Source organism: Corvus brachyrhynchos, unplaced genomic scaffold (genome assembly GCF_000691975.1).
Source record: "Corvus brachyrhynchos isolate BGI_N302 unplaced genomic scaffold, ASM69197v1 scaffold3, whole genome shotgun sequence".
NCBI classification, from domain to species: domain Eukaryota; kingdom Metazoa; phylum Chordata; class Aves; order Passeriformes; family Corvidae; genus Corvus; species Corvus brachyrhynchos.
Window position 1 is genome coordinate 1,844,263 of NW_008237619.1, and position 21,777 is coordinate 1,866,039.

At 48.9% G+C, this 21,777-nt stretch overlaps 1 protein-coding gene across 1 annotated transcript in view; it reads left to right on the forward strand.

Annotated features, from left to right (window-relative positions):
* The window catches only part of CLPB (ClpB homolog, mitochondrial AAA ATPase chaperonin), an 81,310-nt gene that overhangs the window by 8,498 nt on the left and 51,035 nt on the right, over window positions 1–21,777 (forward strand). Inside the window, 3 exon segments of the mRNA XM_008631675.2 lie at window positions 208–259; window positions 13,963–14,016; window positions 14,018–14,044. Coding sequence (XP_008629897.2) covers window positions 208–259; window positions 13,963–14,016; window positions 14,018–14,044 — 133 coding nt within the window.

Consider the following 21,777-nt stretch of genomic DNA (forward strand, 5'->3'; position numbering starts at 1 on the left):
CCTGTTCGCAGAGTGTGTGATGGGGGACAGGGGTCAGTCACCAAGACAGCGAGAAGTTTTTGGGTAACCTGCTCACGGGAATAGCCCCTTGCTCACTGGGGTGGTCAATGAGAGCTCTGAGCAGCAGCAGCCCCTGCACATTCCAGGTTAGGATGTCTGTGTGTGTGCCTCCATACTAACTCCCTCTCCCTTCTTTCTGCGTTTCAGAGGATGCTCTTCTGGAAGCTGCAAGGATTAACAACGTTTCAGAAGTCAAGAGGTGAGCAGGGTTCTGAGATGTGTGAGAGCAGTGTGCCAAGGGCTGGGAAGGCAGGAAAGCCTGTCAGCACTTGGGAAAGGAAGGGGCTGGCTGCTCCCAGCCCCCATGGGGTGCTCACCTCACCATCTCAGATCCAGAGTGGGTGGGGAGAGATGGGGAGCACCATTACTTGTTGAGTAGGAGGTGGATTGCACTTCCTTGTGCTGAGAGAGGGCAGTGTGAGGCTGTGCTGTGCAGATAGAACATACCCCTGTGAGTGACATCCCACAGAGGCTCATTTGTTGGGGTCTGTCTCTGAACAAACAGCCCTTGTGGGCTCCTCAGCCTGAGCCAGGAGTTCTCCAAGAGCCTTTTGTCCCACAAGGAGCAGAGGAGAGAGATCCACCTGCCCAAGGAAGTCATGGAAGTGAGTGGTTGGGTGACCAAAGATATAGCTGTTAGGGAGTGGAGCATCTCCAGAGCTCCTCTCCCATGGCAGCAGGCTTTTTGTCACAGTTGGCTGTGCCTGTCCCATTGGGGTGGTGCCATGGCACCTTTCAGGAGCATCTAGCAACATTACATTCCCTGAGGTGGTAACAAAAAGCCAGTTTCTCAGGCTCAGCATGTGACTGGTCCCCAGGAGGCATGTTCTTCCTGTGGCCAAACCTGCCAGGAGAGACTCAAAGGTTCCCAGGATGGTTTGTGAGCAGCACTGCTGTGTCACTGACCAGTTGCTGCACCCAGTGCCAGGGGACAAGGTCTGGGACTGTGGGAGGAAAGCAAGTCTCCCATAAAGTGAGACACGTGAGAACCTTGGAGTTGCTTCTTGAACAGAGCCTGGCACTCCTACCTGGTATCTCTCAGAATCCGAAAGGTCTCCCAGGTCCTGAGTGCTGCCCTCATCCAGTATGGAATTCAGATTTTTTTGACAGCCTGACAGCTCATGTAAGATGGGAAGAGACATTGCTGCTCTCCTGTGTACACCACACATGTGTTTCTGTCTCTGTCTGAGATCTCCCACCCAGCACAGGCACCTGGGGAGGTGGGAGCTGCTGTCTCTGTGTAGAAGGAAAGAGAAGAGAAGGATAGCCGAGGACAACGAGAAGGAGAGGAGAGCCCTCTTGGCTTGCAGCCAGGGGATGTTCCATCCAGTCTCCAGGATCTTGGATGAAGCAGCCTGGGTCTGCTGCACCCTAGGGCTGAGATCTGGCCTGGATCAAGGGCCAAAGAGGATATTGGTGTGCAGCTAATTGGCACATGTGTTCTGCTGCTTGTAATTGCAGGAAGCTGCTGTTTAGGGATGTCTGGGTGATTTGTGAGCCTGGCCAGGCAGAACAGCAAGAGGGATGCTTTGTGCTCCAGCTGGTCAGGGCAGGGCTGGCGGCTGTATGCCATCCTGCTGGGCTGCACATCTACAGCTTCTCCCTTTGTTTCTGTGCTCTGTCACAGAATTACAGAATCATTTGAGTTGGAAAAGCCTTCTGAGATCATTGAGTCCAACCAATCCCCCAGCACTGCCAAGCCCACCACTAAACCATGTCTCCAAGTGCCACATCTACATGTCAGTTAAGTCCCTTCAGGGATGGGGACTCCATCACTGCACCAGAGCTTGACGACCTTTTCCATGAAGAAATTTTTCCAAACATCCAACCTAAACCTCCCATAGCACAACTTGAGGCTGTTTCCTCTCCTGTGAGAAGAGCCTGACCCCCACCTGGCTACACCCTCCTTTCAGAGAGTTGTACAGAGTGAGAAGGTCCCCCCTGAGCCTCCTTTTCTCCAGGTTGAGTCCCCCCAGCTCCCTCAGCCACTCCTCATCAGCCCCTTTGCTCCAGACCCTTCAGCAGCTCCACTGCCCTTCTCTGGATGCCCTTCTCCAGCATCTCAAAGTCTTCCTGGTCATGAGGAGCCTAGAACCGCACACAGGATTTGAGGTACCTAGTCAGTGCCTAGTACAAGCAAACAGTCATTGCGTCGGGCTTGCTGGCCACACTGTAGCTGATACAAGTCAGGGTGCCATTTGCCTTCTTGCCCACCTGGGCACACCTGACTTACGTTCAGCCGCTGCCAGCCAGCACCCCCAGAGCCTTTCCTGCTGTGCACTTTTCAGCCACTGTGCTCCCAGCCTGTAGCTCTGCACAGGGTTGTGGTGATCTAAGTGCAGGACCCAGCACTTGACCTTATTGAACCTCATACAGTGGCCTCAACCCATCGAGCTAGCCTGTCCAGATCCCTCTGCAAAGGCTCTCCAGAGCCTTCCTTCCCATCCTGTTCCCTGTGGGTCTGGCAGCCTTCCCACTGTTTGAAGCTTTTTGCCTAACTCTGCTTGGCACATGCCTTTGCTTGTGCAAAAAGCATGAATGGTGAAAACTACTGACTCGCCCTGCTGCAGGCAGTTTCAACCTCAAACATGATGAGGGGACTGGAGCATCCTTCTTACAAGGAAAGGCTGAGGGAGCTGGGGCTGTTCAGCCTCAAGAAGAGATGACTTGAGAGGGGAGCTCATCCTTTTCTGTCAGTGTTTGCAGGGAGGTTGTCAGAGGATCGACCAGGTTCTGCTCGATCGTGCCCAGCAGCAGGACAAGGGGCATCAGGAGAAACTGGTGCACGGGAAGTTCCATCTCAATATGAGAAAGAACCTTGTACTATGAATGTGACAGAGCACTGGAACAGCCTGCCCAGAGAGTCTGTGGAGTCTTCTTCCTTGGGGATATTCAAACCCCACTTGGACACAAGCCTGTGCAGCCTGTTGTGGGTGAGCCTCCTTAAGGAGAAGGTTGGACAAGGTGATCTCCAGAAGTCACTTCCCGCCCCAACCACTCTCTGATTCCATGCATCTCTTGACAGCAAGCTTCCAGAGCCCAGGATTGCCAGAGCTACTGCAGAGCTGACAGAGGAGACAGAGTCTTGCCTTCAGTGCTCTCTCCACCTGCAAGGGGCAAAGTTCAAATTGAGCCTTGACAGGGCAGGAGTGTGACAATCCAGCTGGGCAGCACCATACATGGAACATGACCTGTCCTCCCTTCACACTACTGTCCCCTGGGGAGTCAGGAGAGGGGAGGCTGAGAGGGTGGTATTTCTAATACAGCTTCAGGCTTGTTTGAAGTGGGGTGCTGACCTTTTCCAAGTGCCTTCTTCAGCTGACAGCTGGTCATGGCCCTCTGCACAGGAAAACATGAGAATATAGTGACTAGGAAATGCAATCTTTTAGCTCTAAAGTGTAGAAAATGGCCATGTGAGAGAGGGTGGGAGGTACCAAGAAGATCATGAGACCCCACCTGAAGTACTGATTCTAGCTCTGGGGCCCTCATCATAAGAAGGATGTGGCGCTGCTGGAGTGAGCCCAGAGGAGGCCATGAAGATGCTCCAAGGGCTGCTGGAGCCCCTCTGCTCTGGAGACAGGCTGGGAGAGCTGGGGGTGTTCAGCCTGGAGAAGAGAAGGCTTCAGGAAGACCTTAGAGCCCCTGCCGGGGCCTAAAGGAGCTGCAAGAGAGCTGGAGAGGGACTCCAAGGGCCTGGAGTGACAGGACAAGGGGGCATGGCTTCAGACTGACAGAGGGCAGAGTTAGATGAGATATTGGGAAGAAATTCTTCCCTGTGAGGGTAGTGAGTCCCTGACACCGGCTGGCCAGAGCAGCTATGGCTGCCCCATCCCTGGAAGTGTTCAAGGGCAGGTTGGCCAGGTCTTGGAGCAATCAGGTCTAGTGGAAGGTGTCCCTGCCTGTGGCAGAGGGGGTTAGAACTAGCTGAACTTTAAGGTTTCTCCCAACCCAAACCATTCCATGATTCTGTAATTGTTCCAAGCAGTGATTTTTAACTCTGTTGAGAATGAACAGGCCTTTCAGGCATACCAGACAGACCTCACTGGAACACACATGTTTGTATTGCTGAGGGAAGAATGCAAATCCACAGGCTGGATCCAGCCCCTCTGCTGTAGGATTGCCTCTCCCTGAGCTCCTCTGAGCTCCCAGACAAGTTTTCTCATCTTTAACCACTTGTTCAATGCAGGGAACCAGGCTGAATTTTTCATTGAGGTGAAAGAACGTGTTAACTTCTGAGAGCATCCCCTTTGGAGCATGTGGCAAACCAGCTCTTCCCTCCAAGCCCTTCATGCTGTTAGCCAGCACAGAAGATAACACCTAATTAATGTAGATAATTTCCCTCAGCCTCAGTTGTTCTGTGCATTTGGAGAGAAAGCGAGAAACAAAGGCATAAAAAATGCCCACCTCAATCCCACTTGTGTTGATATTCAGTAATAATATTGATTCTTTGTGTTCCAGCTTTGTCTCCTAATAAGCCACCCCAAAAGCACAGGCTTTTAGCAGTTTTCTCACCAGATAACCATGATGGAGCAGTGTTTTCCTCAGCACTGTGCAACTGTGACTCATGGAGACACAGAGTATGTGTCAGATGCCTGTTATCAGCCTCATTCCTAACAGCAGGCAGCCACCCAAATCTGTGTGGTAATGAGATCTGGAGCTGACCAGGTGCTCTCCTGCTCTCACAGGGGTCCAGAGGGACATGGCAGTGGGGCAGGAAGCTCTGTGTCAGTTGCTGCAGCTGAGTCTGCTCTCCTCAAGCTGATTTTTTAGGTGGAGGAGATGCAGAAACAACTAAGTCAGGCTTGATTGCCCCAAACAGTGATCTCTCTGTTTTCAAGCAGCACCACTCATCTTGGCTCTGACTCATTGCAGTGCTGCTTCCTCCAGACTGTGCTTGTCTCTTCTCCCCTGTTTGTAAGCAGCAGAGCTCATTGAGCAAGATTTCCCCCATCCCTGTCTCTGGAAGTGTTCAAGGCCAGGTTTGACAGGGGTTAGAGCAACTGGTCTAGTGGAAGGTGTTCCTGCCCATGGGAGGGAGTAGGAACAAGATGAGCTTTAAGGTCTCTCCCAACTGTAACCTTGTCAATTCTCTCCAGTTTGGGCAGTGGACTGGAGGTACAGCAGCACCTTCTGTTTGCTTCCTGGCTCAAGGATTCGTTAAAGAATTCAAAGACTGCATTTGAATTCAGAGACTGGGTAAAAAATCCCTCTGTAGTGAGTCAGGCTTTGCTTACTTGGAACATCAGATCATTGGAAGACACTGTGTGGAGGAGGTGGGCCTTTATGGGAGCAGGTATCCCGTGTTGTACCTGTTGAAGCATTTTCTCTCACAGAATAACTGTGAGTGTCGTGACTGAGGCTCGAGGGATGCCTGAATGCTTTGTAGGGTGAACAGAAGAGTCGTGTCATTGGCTCCTGGAGCATGATGGCCTCTGGCCACTAGCCATCATGTACTTTATCTCGGTCCTGAACAGCTGTGACACATCTTCAGCAGGGAGATGATTTATAATTACATGTATTTCCATTGCTCCATGTTTATATGATGTTGGGCCTGCATTTGTCTGTGTGTATCTGAGTTACAGACATCTGGGGTTTTTAGAATGAAAAGATGTTTATCATGTAAATGTCCCCTTTAATCTTTTCTCCTAAATGGCCAAATTATCCAGGACTGGGTTTCAGTGGAAGTTTTGTTACTGGTTATTGAGTTTGATTTGGCCTGCGGCTCTGGGAATTCAGAGCAGATACAACAGCCCAGATTTCTTCACGTTGGCAATGAAGTATTGGGGAGACTTGCGTGTGCTGTGCTTTCCTGTACTACATAGCTGGAAAACTGCCCTTTTTAATCTGTTTCTTGGTGTATTTTGGCCTCACAGGATTGTTTGAGTTTGCACACTGAGTCACAGAGCAGTGTCACTGCTGTCGGCACCAAGCCAGCCATGGGAGACAGGAGATCTCATGGTTCTTTCCCAAACAGCTTTAAAGCCCTTAAATCCCAGATCCCTCTCTCTGGAAGCAGACACCAACACACCTGGATGTGTGGGAGTTTCTGGATGTGTGGAATGTATCTGGGAACCATCATAGGGTTAATTCGAGTTAGTGGAGGTGTTTATCAGCAGGGCTGAGTGCAGGATAGCCTCTCTGAGCCGCTCTGGGTTTGGAGGAGAAGCAGTCCACCAGCATGGATGTGGCCTGTACAACCAGGGGAGCAATTATTCCACTTTCCTCACAGCTCAGGAGCTGAGGGGCGCCTTGGAAGATGTCAGGCAGCAGGTTAAAAACATGCCGAGTGCTTGCTTACACAGCACATAAACTATGAATGTTGGTGGATGTGAGGGAGTCTTGACACTTGAGTTTGGACCTGCACAGAGTAAGTTGAGCAAGTAACACAAGCCACCTCCAGTGGAAGTGGATTGCCAGAAGTTAGTGTATTATGCTCAAATCCCTCTGCAAACAGTGATGACTCAGGGTCTTTTCCCACTTCTGCTGCTGGCCTCTGCCAGAGCAGGCTGGCAGGCTGGTGGGGTATTTTTCTGGCACACAGCTCAGCTGTTGCATTAGGGTGCCTGAACTGGGGCTACTCCATGTAAGGTTTCACATTCTCTTCCAAACCTGGTGATGCCAACTGTAGAATCACAGAAGGGTTTGGGTTGGAGGGCACCTTGAAGCTTATCCAGTTCCAGACCTCTGCCATGGACAGGGACATCTTCCACTAATCCAGGTTGCTCCAAGCCCCAGCCAACCTGGTTTTGAACATTTACAGGCATGGGGCAGCCACAGCTACTTGCATGTCTGTATTAGTCTTTTCAAGCTTGGGTTGTACCTCTGACTTTCCCCACTTTGTGTGCTCTCACCTATGGTGGTTTTGCCCATCCACTGTGCCTTCAGACCTGCTCTCCTTTCAGAGTTTGCTTTACGTCCTGAAATTTGGCCTTATAAGAGCTTCCCTTTGATTTTGAAAACTTATTTCCAGGAGTTTCTCCTTGGCCACTGGTCTCTCCGCATGGCCTGTTTGGCTGTCAGTGTTAGGGTTACCAGGATTCCTCCAGGATCCCCCCCATGTCCTGGGAGCAGCCTTCCTGCCTTGAGAGCTGCAGAGAAATGCTATTCCTCTCTGCCTTGCCTTGCCTTGCCTTGTCCTGTCTTCCCATCTCATCTGCATCTACCCTGCCCCCCAGTGTGCCAGTCCATATGTTTTCACGGAGCACCATGGTGTGTTACTGGCCCTGGAATGATGGTGAGGGGTGAGAAACAGCCGTGAGCTCTATGCAAGAAGACAGCAGCTGCATCAAAGGGGTTTTAGCAGCTTGCTGTGTCCTCCTGTCCAGGCAGATCCTTTCCCTGGCCTCTAGCAGGGATTGTGCTTTCGTGTTCCGAGATATTGTTCAGTTGGGATGTTTTTCTTCCCCCCTTCTTCTGCAAAGCAGAGGGCAATTCCCAAGAGGGTGAGCACATCTGAGAGTGTCCCCCACTCTGCAGTTAAACAGTGACATATTGGGACAGGGCTGAGAGAAACAGAAGCTATTGTTGTTGCAAAAGTTCAAGTTTCCAGCTTCCTCTTCCTCCACCTGTCAGGAGGGAGTGCTGGGCATGCTCCCGGCACTGAGCACAAACTCAAACATGCCCTCTGGGCTCAGCAGTGTCACTGAGTCAGTCACCCAGAACCCCAGTGGCGGGGTGAATAGAAGGCACATCTGTCCGGGGGCAGTGGGGGGAGAAGGCTCATCGCTGCCGACGTGGGCTCTTTATCTCTTCTTCGGGGATCAAAGTGCTGAAGCTTTGGGAGCTGCTGTCTCGAGGTAAAATAGAGCATATGCACAAAGCAGTGGGTGCTGCTCTGCCCAGATTCCTCCAGCAAATTCCAGAGCAGACAGTGAGTTCATAGAATCAGGGAATCACAGAGTGGTTTGGGTTGGAAAGGGCCTTAAAGCTCACCCCCAGTTCCAACCCTCTGCAATGGACAGCGACACCTTCCACTAGACCAGGTGGCTTCAAACCCCATCCAGCCTGGCCTTGAACACTTCCAGGGATGAGGCAGACTCTGGGCAGCCTGTGCCAGGGCCTCACCACCCCTGCAGGGCAAAAATTCTCCCTAATAGTCAATCTAACCCTGCCTTCTGTCAGCTTTCTGCCCTGAAACCATTAAAAAAAAAAAGTTTAACTGGAATCCCTTAATTATGAGTACTTCCCCCGTCGGAAACAGCACCATCTCTGACTTGGGGTTCTTCTCCTGACTGGGTCTTGAGTCACAGAATCCCAGAAGAATTAGGGTTGGAAGAGACCTTTAAAGGTCATCTAGTCCAACCCCTGCCATGGGCAGGGACATCTTGGTGGCACTGCCACAGTCAAGGAACAGTTTGTCATTTGAGAACACTGGAAATGGCGCTAATGGAGCTGTATCCATGTGAGAAACTCCTTAGGACGTGAGTGTCCTGGCTCTTACTTGGTTAAAATGTGGATAAACATCCTAAACATTGATCAGAGGATTTTATTTAATTAAAATAAAATACTCCTTCTGGTAAATACATTTGGCTGTCTGGGATCGGAGCAGTGGTCGTGGCTTTATTGATTGTCATATCATTAAATCAGGCAGAGAAAAAGTAAGTGATGGGCCTGAAGACCCTGAACATAAAGTTCAGTTGTCTGAAAATCTGTTAAGTTGCTGAGCATCCTGCAATGATTTAACAAAAAAAAAAAAAGGAATCCAGCTCCTAAATGAAATGTCAATGCATATTATGGTAGATGATGTGATACGAGTAATTCTCTCACTGGGCTCAGTGATGTGGCATTCCAGATGCTTATGGTGATCTAGATTCCTGAATGGAAAACTACTTGACTGATCCTAGTACCTTTGCTCCAAGCTGTAACCTAATCCCACAGGAGAGGCTCCAACATCCTTCCTGTTGGATGCACAATGGTTAAACAGGTTTGACTGCCAGACTAGGATTTTTTTTTTTTAAAGGAATGGAGATAATTCATTATTCAGTATGTCCTTCCACTGTGTCTGTAGAGAAAAAAGCCTTTCAGTGGGTTTACAGGTATTTTTCAGTGACTCCAAAGAGCCTTGAGAATTCTAAAATCACAGGATAACAGAATGGCTTTGGTTGGAAGGGACCTTAAAGATCATCTAGTCCCAACCATTCTGCCATGGACAAGGACACCTCCAACTAGACCAGGTTGATCCAAGTCCTTTCTAAGCTGGCCTTGGACACTTGCAGGGATGGGGCAGCCACAGCTTCTCTGGGCAGCCTGTGCCAGGGCCTCACAGGGAATGTGAATCCCAATATCTAATGTAAATCTCTCATATTTTAGTTTAAAATGTCATATTTTTATTTTAAATAAAGGCTGATGTCCTGTCCTTTGTCTCACAGGGAGATGCTGAAGAGTTTCACTGCAGGTCCCATTTATGAGAAAACAAATGTAACAGGAGAAGGGGGACTTCACACTGACACAATATGGGGTTAGATTGTATATTGGGAAGAAATATCCATCCCTGTGGCTGCCCTATCCCTGGAAGTATTCAAGGACAGGTTGGATGGGGCTTGGAGCAACCTGGTCTAGTGGAAGGTGTCCCTGGCTGTGGCAACGGGGTTGGAACTGGATGATCTTCAAGGTCACTTCCAGTCCAAACCCTCCCATGAAATGTTAAATCTCATGACAGATGAAATTAAGACTGACCCTTTGCAGCAGAGCAACCCAGTGGCTGGCAGAAGGTGACCAGGATGGTCTCTCTGCCCCTTTAATGTAAAATCATATAAATACCATGGCCAAGTGCAAATAGGGCTGATACTTCGCAAAATTACATTAATTAAACTCTACTGAGGATGTTAATCAGTGATTGGTGTTGGGCTTTAAGGCTTTTATTGCCAGGCAAAAGTTCCCAGCCTGTAGGGGTTTGTGTGCCTCCATCCTGCAGAGTTTTGGTGTTGGGGTTGCCTTGTCCCTTCTGGGTTCCTCTTTCAGGCTCCCTCTCCCTTGTCATCAAGCTGCCTTTATTTCCTGGCTTTTCTGTGGCTATAGGCTGTCACACTGATGTGCTGTAGGAAGGGAGTGATGTGAATGTTACTGCTTTCAAATGGACAAGTAAATACAATGAAATTCAGAAATAGCTTGAACATGTTGGTCCACACCACTCTGAGAGACAAGTGGAAGGGGACTAGGCATCACAATGTCTGGGAAAGGATTTTTGGAAGCAGCTGGGGTGAATCAGGGGGAGACAGTAAGATGTCTGCCGTTGCAGCATCCTGACAGCTCTGGTGCTGGTGGGAATGGCTCCTCAGGGTCTGCGGGAGCTGGAATTGGTTCCTGTAGTGGCAGTGAGCGAGCAGCTTTCCAGCTGGGGGAGCAACTCCCTGTGCCTTCACAGAGGACACGGCACAGATGGAGCTGTGGTATGGATTTCTCCCGCAGGCAGTGTCCTTCCAGCTGGAGCAGGTGATGGCGTGACCAGCAGTGGCCGTGGGTCTGAGTCAGGCTGTCTTATCTCTGTTGTGAGTGCAAACACCTCTGTAAGCGGAGCTGCAACGGGAGCTGATCTCTGCAGATAGCAATCTGCTATCCCTTGTGTGTCTGGGCACATCCAGCCTCACCAGGATGGAAAGCTTTGGGGCTGCACAGGAATATTTCTCCTTTCAGCAGACTGTTGTCTGAGAGGGCTCTTCAGACAGCAGAACTGGCAACTGTTCACTTGCAGGGATGTGGTGCTGGCAAAGGAGAAAGCATAAGGATATTTTCACAAATTCTTCATGGAGAGGGTTGTCCAGCCCTGGCACAGGCTGCCTGGGGCAGTGGTGGAATCCCCATCCCTGGAGGGATTTAATAGATGTGTGGATGTAGCACTTGGGGACGTGGGTTAGTGGTGAGCTTGGCAGTGTTGGGGGAATGGTTGGACTTAATGGTCTCAGAGGGGCTTTTCCAACCCAAATGATTCCATAATTCTATGCCATACCTTGTGGGGGACCAAGGCTGGTCTTGTGCAACTCCCCAGATGAGTTTACTGGACCATTGTATAATGCAGGAGCTGCAGCCTGACCTGTGTTAGTCATGTGCAGGGCAAGTAGATCCAAACCCCCATAAGACTGTAGGTGAATCATCCCTGCTCTCCATCACAGTGCTGAGTGGGTCTTCAGATATTAAACTGCCTAGAAAAAAGAAATAAAAATTGGATCTGATATGGATTCTATGTAAAAATTTGTTCTCAAGTATCAAACTTCTTTGGACCAAGGTCCTGTTGTTGACCTGCCAGATAGTTCATTACCATTAAACTTCAGCTTGTAACCCCGGTAAAGAGAGCATAAACCTTCTGTCAATGCTGTGATCATTTACAGTGGTCACAGCCTCCTGAATCACAGTTGGGAGCTGCAAATGAAGGCTGCCAGTTACGATTCTATTCTTTCAGCTATTAGGTCTCTGTCCAAGTGCCTGATGAACAGTTCAGAGCATCCAGAACCAGGACACCAGTGCTGGCCATGCCTTCTGTCAAAAAAAGGGTGGACAAATTGTCCACCCAGACCCATTAACTGTATGTCATACCACCACTTGAGTCAGAAGAGTTCACCAACATGCTTCTGTGTAGAGCTTGGCTGAAGCCATCTGCCTGTTGGCTCTCATGCCCCAGTCTCAGTCAAATAACGCAAGTAGTCCAACTGGAGAGGAATACAGGCTTTTTATTCAGATGATGTTTATCTGGGTAGTTTCTCCAGTCAGTGGGGTGAACTGTGTTCAGCTGTGTTCAAGATATGAGCCAAAGTTTAGGCAGTGGTATTGCTGGTTGGACATAACTTTAGGATTATCATACCATATATCATAGCATCAAAGGGTTTGGTTGGGAGGGAGCTTCCAGACCATCTAGTTCCAACCCTTCTGCTATGGGCAGAGACACCTTCCGCTAGGCCAGGGTGCCACAAGCCCTGCCCAACCTGGTATTGGACACTCCCAGGGATAAGACAGCCACAGCTTCTCTGGGCAACCTGTGCCAGGGCCTCACCACCCTCACAGCCAAGAATTTCTTCCCAATATCCAATCTAACCCTGCCTTCTGTCCATGGGAAGCCATCCTCCCTGTCACTCCATGCCCTTGTCCAAAGTCCCTCTCCAGGTCTTTTGGAACCTCTTTAGGCCCTGGCAGGGGCTCTTAGTTTTCCCTGGAGCTTTCGCTTCTTCAGGCTGAACACCCCAGGTGCCTCAGTATATAAGAGTGTATTTCTTCCTTGGGATAAGTTTCTAGTGAAACCACTGTGAAGGTTTCCAATGAGGTGGAGGAAGGTTGGCAAGACACCGTAGGTATAGCTGTGAGTGTTCCCTGGCACAGCATTCCTAAATTTCCTTTTTTTTTTCCAACTGTAGGAAGAGGAATATGGTTTGTTTACCTCCTTTTCACTCATTCCATACCAGCACTCTTAACCATCTGACAGCATTGCCACCAGAGCAGACCAAGAGCAAGGAGTTTGGAAAGGCTGTCCGAGTTCAGATGTGTACCTCTCCAAGTCCTTAAAGAGGAGATCTGACTTGTTCAGTGCATGCAAGCGGTCACAACTGACCTTGACTTCCTTGCCTGGGATTCTGGGCGGAATTTTGAAACTTCAAGTGTGGTGCTTGCACAGGTGGAACATGGCTGGTGTCTTCACTTGTGGCTCTCCCAGCAGGAAGTTTAATGACAGCTCTTTCCTGTTACACTTGTGTGAAAGATGCACTGTGCAGGGACAGCCTCACCCAGAAAGGAAGATGGAAAAGCCTTAATTTGCAAAAAGGGAGAAGGATAAGCCAAGGGGCAGAGAACTGCTGACTCCTGGATGGTCCACCTTGCTTTCTAAAGCCTGACCCATGGCTGCCCTGCCTTGATACCAGCAGCACCTTGCTCCTGCAGGAAAAATGGGTTTGTAATCATGGATTTGGTTGTGTAGAGGGACCTTTTACACAGGCAGACAGTGGCAGGACAAGGGAAAATGCCTTCAAACTGACAGAAGGGAGATCTAGATTAGATATTGGGAAGAAATTCTTCCCTGTAAGGGTGGTGAGGCCCTGGCACAGGTTGCCCAGAGCAGCTGTGGCAGCCCCATCCCTGGAAGTGTTCAAGGCCAGGTTGGCCAGGGCTTGGAGCAGCCAGGTCTAGTGGAAGGTGTCCATGCCTATGGCAGAGGGGATGGAAGAAGATGGTGTTAAAGGTCCCTTCTAGCCCAAACCCTTCTGTGAATCATTCAGTGATTCTATGATTTGAACATGCAGGGTTTAGAGTTTGTCTCATTTAACTTGAGCACTGTAAAATTTGTGTGTCAATTCTGAACTTCCCCCTTTCCTTGTGGTCTGCAGAGAGAACTATCATTTCATTTTATTTGGGTTCAGCACTTGTTTTAGGATGAGCTAAATTATCTGTTGCAAGAACATGTCCCTTGCCATTATCTTGCAAAAGCTGAGAAAATTTTGGAGACACAGCACTGAGGATAGTTTGGTGCCGAGTATTTTTGTGGGTTGTCTTATTTGTTCTTATGCTATATGAGAAAACTGCAAAGTATCTGCAGATGGCATGGGCTTTGGAGGTCCACTGAGCTGCTTCTGAAGCCTAATGGGTGCTTTGCAGCCAAAGGATCCAAATGTCATTGAAATTTGGGTTTATCCATTTTGCTGCTGATTGGTTCTTCAGGAATTAGGCTAAATAGAATAAATAAAGAAAGAAAGAAAACAAGATGTTGGCATTGCACCCTTTGAAAGGAGTGGGATTGCCATCACCTGGATGTTTAAGTTTGGTCACCTGTGAGAACTGTACTGAATCAACTTCATGTGGGGTCTTCTGGGCTGTGCTGGAGTAGGTGCCTGCACAGTAAAACATTCTGCTTTCCCTCATTAGCTCCAGGATACTTGGGGTGCTCTCTTCATATCTGCTTCCTGACCATATCTCTCCCCTCTCCAGGTTGTTGGAAGAAGGTGCAGATGTGAACACAAGACACAAGCTTGGCTGGACAGCTCAAAAAAGCCACCAGCAGGAACTCCAGGTATGTGCATCTCACATCCTTCTGACTCACTTCAGCCTTTTCCTAAAGCCATACTGAGCTCTGTAGAGAGTTCCCATAAAGTTTGGGATGTGTTGTAGAGCTTAACTCAAGGGAGCTTGTCACTTTCCTTATGGCCAGTATGTGGTGTGACAGATCAGGGCAGGCTGCTCCCGAGTTCTGCAGATGGTACAGCTGAACTGATGGTGCCATTCCACAGCAGCTCTCAGGTTTTGGCCATGGATGAGCCCATACCTGTAGGATGTTGTTGTGGTGGGTACCCCACCAGCCAAAATCGCTCCTGTAAGAGATGTCCCATCCCTTCTCACTAGTGGGGCTGTGGCTGGGGCTTTCGTTCAAGCCTTTCTGGCGCAAAAAGGCTGAATGCTGTGCCCTTGCTCCACAGTTCCCATGATGATCACTCTGGCTTCTTGTAACCTTTTAAAGACACTCCTAAATATATTCAGTCTACAACTAAATTCAATTAGGGTTTTTTTATTTAAGGAAAAAAAAAGAGAAAAAGAAATCCAATTTTGGAAAATGTGGGACAGACGGGAGAATGAGCTTTGATGTTACAACCTCTTGGGGATGCTTTACTTAGTCACAAGTTCATAAGCAAAAAAGCTTAATTACTTGGGAAAACACAGGATTAAAGCAGTGCACAAAGGCTGAATATCCGCTCTCGGGTGACACTATTCCAATCCATGTGCTGAGTTCGTGTGTGGTGCAAACTTTGATGTGTGCTATGACAAGCTGAAAGTCGTGACCTCCTCAGGGAGCTCCTTAAGACAGGCCCAGAGGTGGGGGCTCGGGACTGTTTGTTTAACTTTGATGTCCGAGCAGCAACGGGCCCTGTTATTTGCCTGTCCACGAAGGGATGGGCTTGGGAGCCTCCCACCTTTCCCAGTGGACAATGGTCAGCAGCAGAGTGTGACGACTGTTGACCATTCCGAGTGACTGGTGAAGCAGAACAGGGCTTCCCGAGTTGCAAAGGCTAAGGGGAGACAGGGAGAAAGGCTGTTCATGGGACAATAATTACCTAAAATCAGGCCTAAAATCAAGTGGAAATGCTAATGAAAACATCTTGACAGTAAAAAATGTGTGGACTCCAGACTGATCCTTGCTGAGAGGGCAGAGCCATCACCGCATCTGTCTTTGTTGTGTACCTGGCCAAAAGAAAAAGGTTTTGGCTGTGTTGGGAAAATTCTGTTTATTTTTCCCACATTTTGGATGAATACTGACTTAAATTGAAAATTAAGAAAGACCTTGAATACCTGAAGCTCAGTAGAACTTGTCTCCATATAGCAGAAGAGTAATTAGATGCTGTTGGACTTGATGATCTCAAAGGTCTTTTCCCACCTTTGTAATTCTGATTCTGTCCTTTATGGAGGCAAACATAAATGCAACCCAGACTTATTCCGTCTGCACAATGCTCCAGCATTGTGCTAGACAAGGTTTTGACCCACAATCCTGTTTGTAGAATTGTAATGTCCACAATGCAGAGTGGGAAATGCTTGAGCTGGAACATGACCCACAGAGAGTTTGAAATTCCTTACAAATGGTTTGCTAATGGACCTAGTCCACAGGATGAACTGTGTAACTCAGACTAGACATTGTGGCCAGGGTGTACTGGGGAAGGGAGAAGTCACAGGCACAAGGATGCAGGATGGTTTTGTTTTTAGAGTGTGGTCCCTCTGTAAAAGGTTATGCTCTAAATCTGCTTTCTCCAGCCACAGCAACTGATCTCACAATCAGAATCACAGGTTGGAAGGGACCTTGAAGATCATCCACTTCCACCTCCTGCCACAGGCAGGAACACCTTCCACTAGACTTGGCTGCTCCAAGGCCCGGCCCACCCGGCCCTTGAACCCTGCCGCAGCTTCTCTGGGCAGCCTGTGCCAGGGCCTCACCACCCTCTCAAAGAAGAATTGCTTCCCTATATCTAATCTAACCCTTCCCTCAATCAGTGTGAAGACATCCCCCCTTGTCCAAATTCCTGTGTAATCCACCTGATGTGGTGGATTTGACGGTGTTATGACTTCTGGTCCTTAGCTTCTCAGGCCAACAGCTGCTGGAGAGGTGAGCTGGGCTGTCCCTGGCTCAGAGATGGCTGAGGTGCAGCCAGCTGAGCAGGACCTGCAGGTACTGTTTGCCTGCAACAAGATCAAGGTCATTCCAATGTTTAATTTACTGGCTCTCTCACCACTTCCTCTTTTACTGCTGCTGATACCTGCACAGGTTCCTCAGCATGGTTTTGAAGGGCTGGGATGCTGGGAACTGAGATGAGTGTTTTCAGCTAAGAAAAAGGAAGCCTTCATCCTCAGATTACTGACTTTCCAAAGGTGTTTTTCAGAGAAGAACGATGTTTTCAGTCTCCACTGTGCCGCTGGTGATTTCTGTGACCTGTCCTTTAGCTTTGTCATGTTTCCCAATTTCCACAGCCCTCACTCTTCCAATTAGACAGCCCTAGTCCATCTGTTTAATTTAATTCCAGAGGCACTGCTTTAATGATTTCTGTCAGTTGCCATCAGCTACAAGATGAAATCCTGTGTGCTGGAAGGCAAGTTTGGGTTCCATCTTTTCTTTTTACAGCAAAACAATGATCATCTTCTTCCTCTTGGAAATGTCTTGTTTCCAAAATGTGGGGAGGCATTAAGGCAAATTCCCATGGATAGGTCTCCAGGAGGACACTGGTGTCTACCTGGGAGGGGAGATACAGCAGTGGATCTAGTGGAGAGGGACATTTAGGATCCCTTTTTTACGTGAGACAGAGTCAATATCCAGGTACAGGTAGTAATTGGGTCATGGGCTAAAGACGCATTCACTGTGACCATGTTTACAGGAGCAAAGAAAGGTTTTATGCTGTAATTCCCGTTGCTGGCGGAATTACTATAGCATTGGCATATTTTTAGTATTTAATCTTTAATTAAATGCACACTCAGAGCTTTGTGGGGTTTGTGCATTTGTTAAAATAAGCAATAAAGCTATCATAAATGAAACCCCAAAGCAGGTAGGACTTCAGCTGTGTGTCTGTATTTTGTAGCATAGTGACCTTTTCTATATACAGCTACTCCAGTTTTTATCATTACCACAGAAATAAAGTCACAGTGAAATATCAAATAATCTTATCAGCCTCCTCTGAGGTAGAGAACTACTTGTGTGAAAGGGGAAACTAAGGCACAGAGCAGCATGGAAAGTCTGAGTCCCAGTGGGATAAGTTTGAGTAGTTCTAAAGAACACTGGAGCCTTCTTCTGTTCCTGTTCCACAGCATTGGCACAACCCCTGGGCAGCAATTCTGAAGGGGGGGGCTAGAGCATGAGCACGAGTCTGATGAGGAGTGGCTGAGGGAGCTGGGGGCATCAGCCTAGAGAAAAGGAAGCTCAGGAGGACCTTCTCTCTGTAAAATTGCCTGACAGGAGGGTGGAGCCAGGTGGGGGTGAGTCTCTTCTCCCAGGGAACAAGGGGCAGGAAAAAAGGAAACAGCCTCAAATTGTGCCACGGGAGCTTGAGGTTGGCTATTAGGGAAAATTCCAAGCCTGAAAATGTTGTCAAGCCCTGGAAGAGGCTGCCCAGGGCAGTGATGGGGTCACCATCCCTGGAGGGATTTAAAAGTCATATGGATGTGGCACTTGGGGACAAAGTTTAGTGGTGGCCTTGGCAGTGCTCGGAGAACAGTTGGACTCAATGATCTCAGAGGGGTTTTCCAGCCTAAATGGTTCTGTGATTTTAGGGTTTCCAAAGTTTACTACATGGCTCAGGCGGTGGGGAGGAGCACCTGGGTGCACTCATAGGGGTTCCTTTCTCAGAGGTTCAAGCCTGTGCTAGGCTCCATAATGGCTTTCACAGTAGCAGCAGCAGCAATACCCATGTCTTAATTGGGCAGAGGTGCTCCAGCCCTTGGAGCATCATTTTGTCCTCCTCTGGACTCACTCCAGCAGCTCCACATTGTTCTGATTTTGGGAGGCCCAGAGCTGGAGGCAGCACTGCAGGTGGGCTCTCACCTGAGAGGGGCAGAGGGGCAGAATCGCCCCCTCCTCTGCTGCCCATACTGTGGGATCAGCCCAGGGCATGGGTTTCTGACAGCGCACTGTCAGGTCATGTTGAGCTTTGTCTTCCTGTTTCACTGGGGGCTTTAGCTTCCAAATCCCTCTTGACATTTGCCCACATCATCTACTCATCGTCATTTTCTTTTTTCAGCTTTGGCTTCCGGCACACCCTTTCTTCTTCTACCTTCCTCTTCAGGAACTCTTTGCATTTCTTCACCTTTGCTTCTCAACACCTTTCTTCTGGGAATGACCAATGTCAAGTGATTCCTCCCTGAGCCTCGGCTCTGCTTTTCCTTCTCTGCCTTTCTGTATAGATCAAAGGAGCTGTGGGTCAAAGGCTCTCCCATGGAACCAGAACCAGCAGAGCTTGGCCCAGCGTGGCCTTGTCCCATCCCCTGCCCTCCTCCAACCCTCCTTAGGGAGAGGAGTCAAGAAGTAGTTTTCTCCTTGCCTTGGTGTACATTGCTGGGAACTGTGCCCCTTCCACATGTGCATTGGAGGTGCTGTGTGGCTGTTTTATATTGGTAATGACAATTCCTCATGCGTAGTGATATTCTAGTGGGTTTGTTCTGAGATTGGTGGAGGGTGACTGATCTGGAGCTGTTCCCTGTCTACAGGCAGTGACATGATGAACTGGTGCAGTCTTGTTATCTATATTAGGTACATACATCTGTTCCATGGGGTTTTTTTCACTCCTTTCACTTTAGGCAAGTCATTCAGAGCTGTCTGCAGTGGAGCTGGAGAAATATCTGAGTACCTTGGGAAGAAGGTATGGCCCAATGCATCACCTGTCAGAGAGCTGAGGAGTTGGGCATGGGTTTCAGCTGTGATTGACAGAATGTTTGGAGGGTCTGATCCTACAAACTGGGGCATTGGCTTTCAACCACTCCCTTTCTGGGTGACCACTTGGCTGTTCCTGCAGCTGTTACCCATGCCTCTGCCTTGGCAGCGCCCCCATCTCATCCTTCTTTTCAGGGATGTACACCATCTGATGTCTTGCAGCTCAGGCACAATATGATATTGTCAGTTTAGCAGGTTCTTGCACCTCTCCAAGCCACAGAAATGGCTTCTCTTCACGTTTCCTTACTGCTCCAGGCAGGGAGCAGGGCTTCTAACACTCCTCAACTCCCTTGCGTGCCTTCACCCTGCCTTTGAAGCATGATTCACCTCATCACACTCTTAAAGAAAACTGAACAATATAACAATTACCACCCTTTTTTTCCCTTTTTTGGATTCCATAATCCCTTTTTATCCCTGTTTGATGAGTCAGTCATTTTCATCTGGGTCAATAATAACACATCACAGCATGAAGGATTGCTGCAGGTGCCTGGCTTTCTGTGCCATAGGTAGATGTAAACATGCTCCTGGGAAGGCACACATCCACATTTAGCCTCATCTGAGCAGCAGCTCCTCCCAGCCCTCCTGCCCTGCTGAGTTTTACACAGTTAAGATATAACCACACAAGGATCTTCTTTGTGTCCAGGCAGGACATGTGGCTCCTGCCAGAGCTCAGGGCAGCCGCATATCAAAACCCGCCCAGGCGTTTGCATTGTGCTGATAACACACGGTCATGGGGATCACCAGGCTTCTTGGTTCACCAACCCCAGCTGCCGGCGCCTTGGTCCAGGCACAACGTCTCTCTTGACGCAGCCCCAGTCACCTCCTGCCACCTCACCATTGATTTCCCCACCCCCTGTATTGTATATATGTATTTATTTATTGAACAATATGTTAGTCCAGCCATTACAAGCAGAAAGCACTTTCCCCAATCGATTGAATTGCCCAGCCAACTCTAGCTCAGCATTGCCCTCTGAGTCATCACCGGGGTCAATTTAGATTTATATTAATGCTGATGAATAGGCTCTGTCTCTAATCCAATCAAAACTTGATCAGCAAATTAAAACTCAGCTTGTTGAGGCTGTTGAGCACAGGTGAGTTATGGAGGGAAGCTGGAGCAGCCCAGCTGGACAGTGGCGTCCCACTCCTAGGATCTGGAGTGGGGTGTTGTTCTGCCCCAAGGCCTCACAGCAAGAGGAGGAACACAAAAAGTGTATGGGCCAGAGAATCCTCTGTTTGAAACTCACTTATAATGGGATGATTTGGGTTTGGGAGGGCCTTAAAGCTCATCTTGTTACAATCCCCCTGCCATGGGCATGGACACCTTCCTCTAGGCCAGACTGCTCCAAGCCCTATCCAACCCGGCCTTGAACACTTCCAGCGATGGGGCTGCCACAGCTTCTCTGGGTAGCCTGTGCCAGGGCCTCAGCACCCTTACAGGGAAGAATTTCTTCCCAATATCCCATCTAACCCTGCCCTCTGTCACTTGGAAGTCATTCCCCCTTGTCCTGTCACTCCAGGCCCTTGTCCAAAGTCTCTCTCCAGTTCCCTTGGAGCCCCCTTAATCACCCGCTTTTGCAAGTCCCTTCCTTTTTTCCAGGGACATTCACATGCTTTGAGTATAACTGCTGAGTACAATTCCTGTGCATTTTCATGTTGCTGTTACTTTTCCTACAGGGTAATTTGCTTGAATGTCCCATTACCTGCAGATTGGATAGGTACAACCAATAGCTGTGATTCCAGGAACATCTAGCTGATGGAGAAGTGCCTGGAGGGGTCGGCACATCCCAAAAGCAGGAGATGAGATTGAAAGATGATTGGAAAGGGAGGCTGGATGTGTGATGTGTTGTTATTAGACTAGTGCCAGGATTTTGGCACAACAGATTTTGCCAGGAAGCAATGATATCTGTGCTTATTAGTAAACTTGAGCCTCCTGGCCATCATAAGAGCTATGAAAATGTTTCTTACCACAGGGAATATGGTGCAGAGGGTAATTCACAGGGAGAGCAGAGCAGTTCTGCCACCACCGCCTGCTGCATCACTCTCAGACCACCTTGCATCTAGCGGTTGTGGTCCTCTGCTCAACTTCTCACAGAAGGTCACTTCCCAGAGAAGAATGCTGAATGTGTAGACAGTGAATGAAAAGGAGAGGGCTTCCTGAGTATCCAAGAGCACAAGGAGGTAGTATCTGTTGGAGTGCCTGGGAAGAACACTCATTTCAATGTAGTCACTGAGGGCAGGAAAGGCAGATGGGTGGAGTTGTCAAGGAAATGACAAGTTGTATGACTCCCTCAGTACCTGGAGCTTACTCATGGGCTAATGTTGTGGATTAAAGTCCTACACTGGGACTTGGGATCATTTCCCTTAAAATGAGGCAGATTCAGGGACCTGAGGGTATATCATAGCCTGTGAGCTAAAATTGAAGTAGAGGGATCTCTTTGGTGATGATAGCCATGCAAATGGGGTACTAGAAGGGTGGTTTGACCATATCAGAACCTGTGCTTCCAAAGACTTGAGTGATCCATGAGGCCCAGCTGCCTGGTGGGGATGCTGGAAGCCCTAATTGCAAGGATCACAGTAAGTCAGCTGCTAGGGCAAGATCATCAAAGGCTTAAGTGCGGCACATAATTTCTTGCCTGAAGGAGTTGTCCAGCCCTATCACAGGGTGCCCAGGGCAATGGTGAACTCCCCCTCCCTGGAGGGATTTAAAAGCTGTGATTCCATGATTCTATGATGGTTTCTGTTCAGTAGGTAGATGTCCATCTCTAGGAGCATGGAGGTTGTCAACACAGGTCCCACAAAAAAACAGGACAGAACCTGCCCTGCCGTCTTCCATCCTGCAGCTCCTGTTT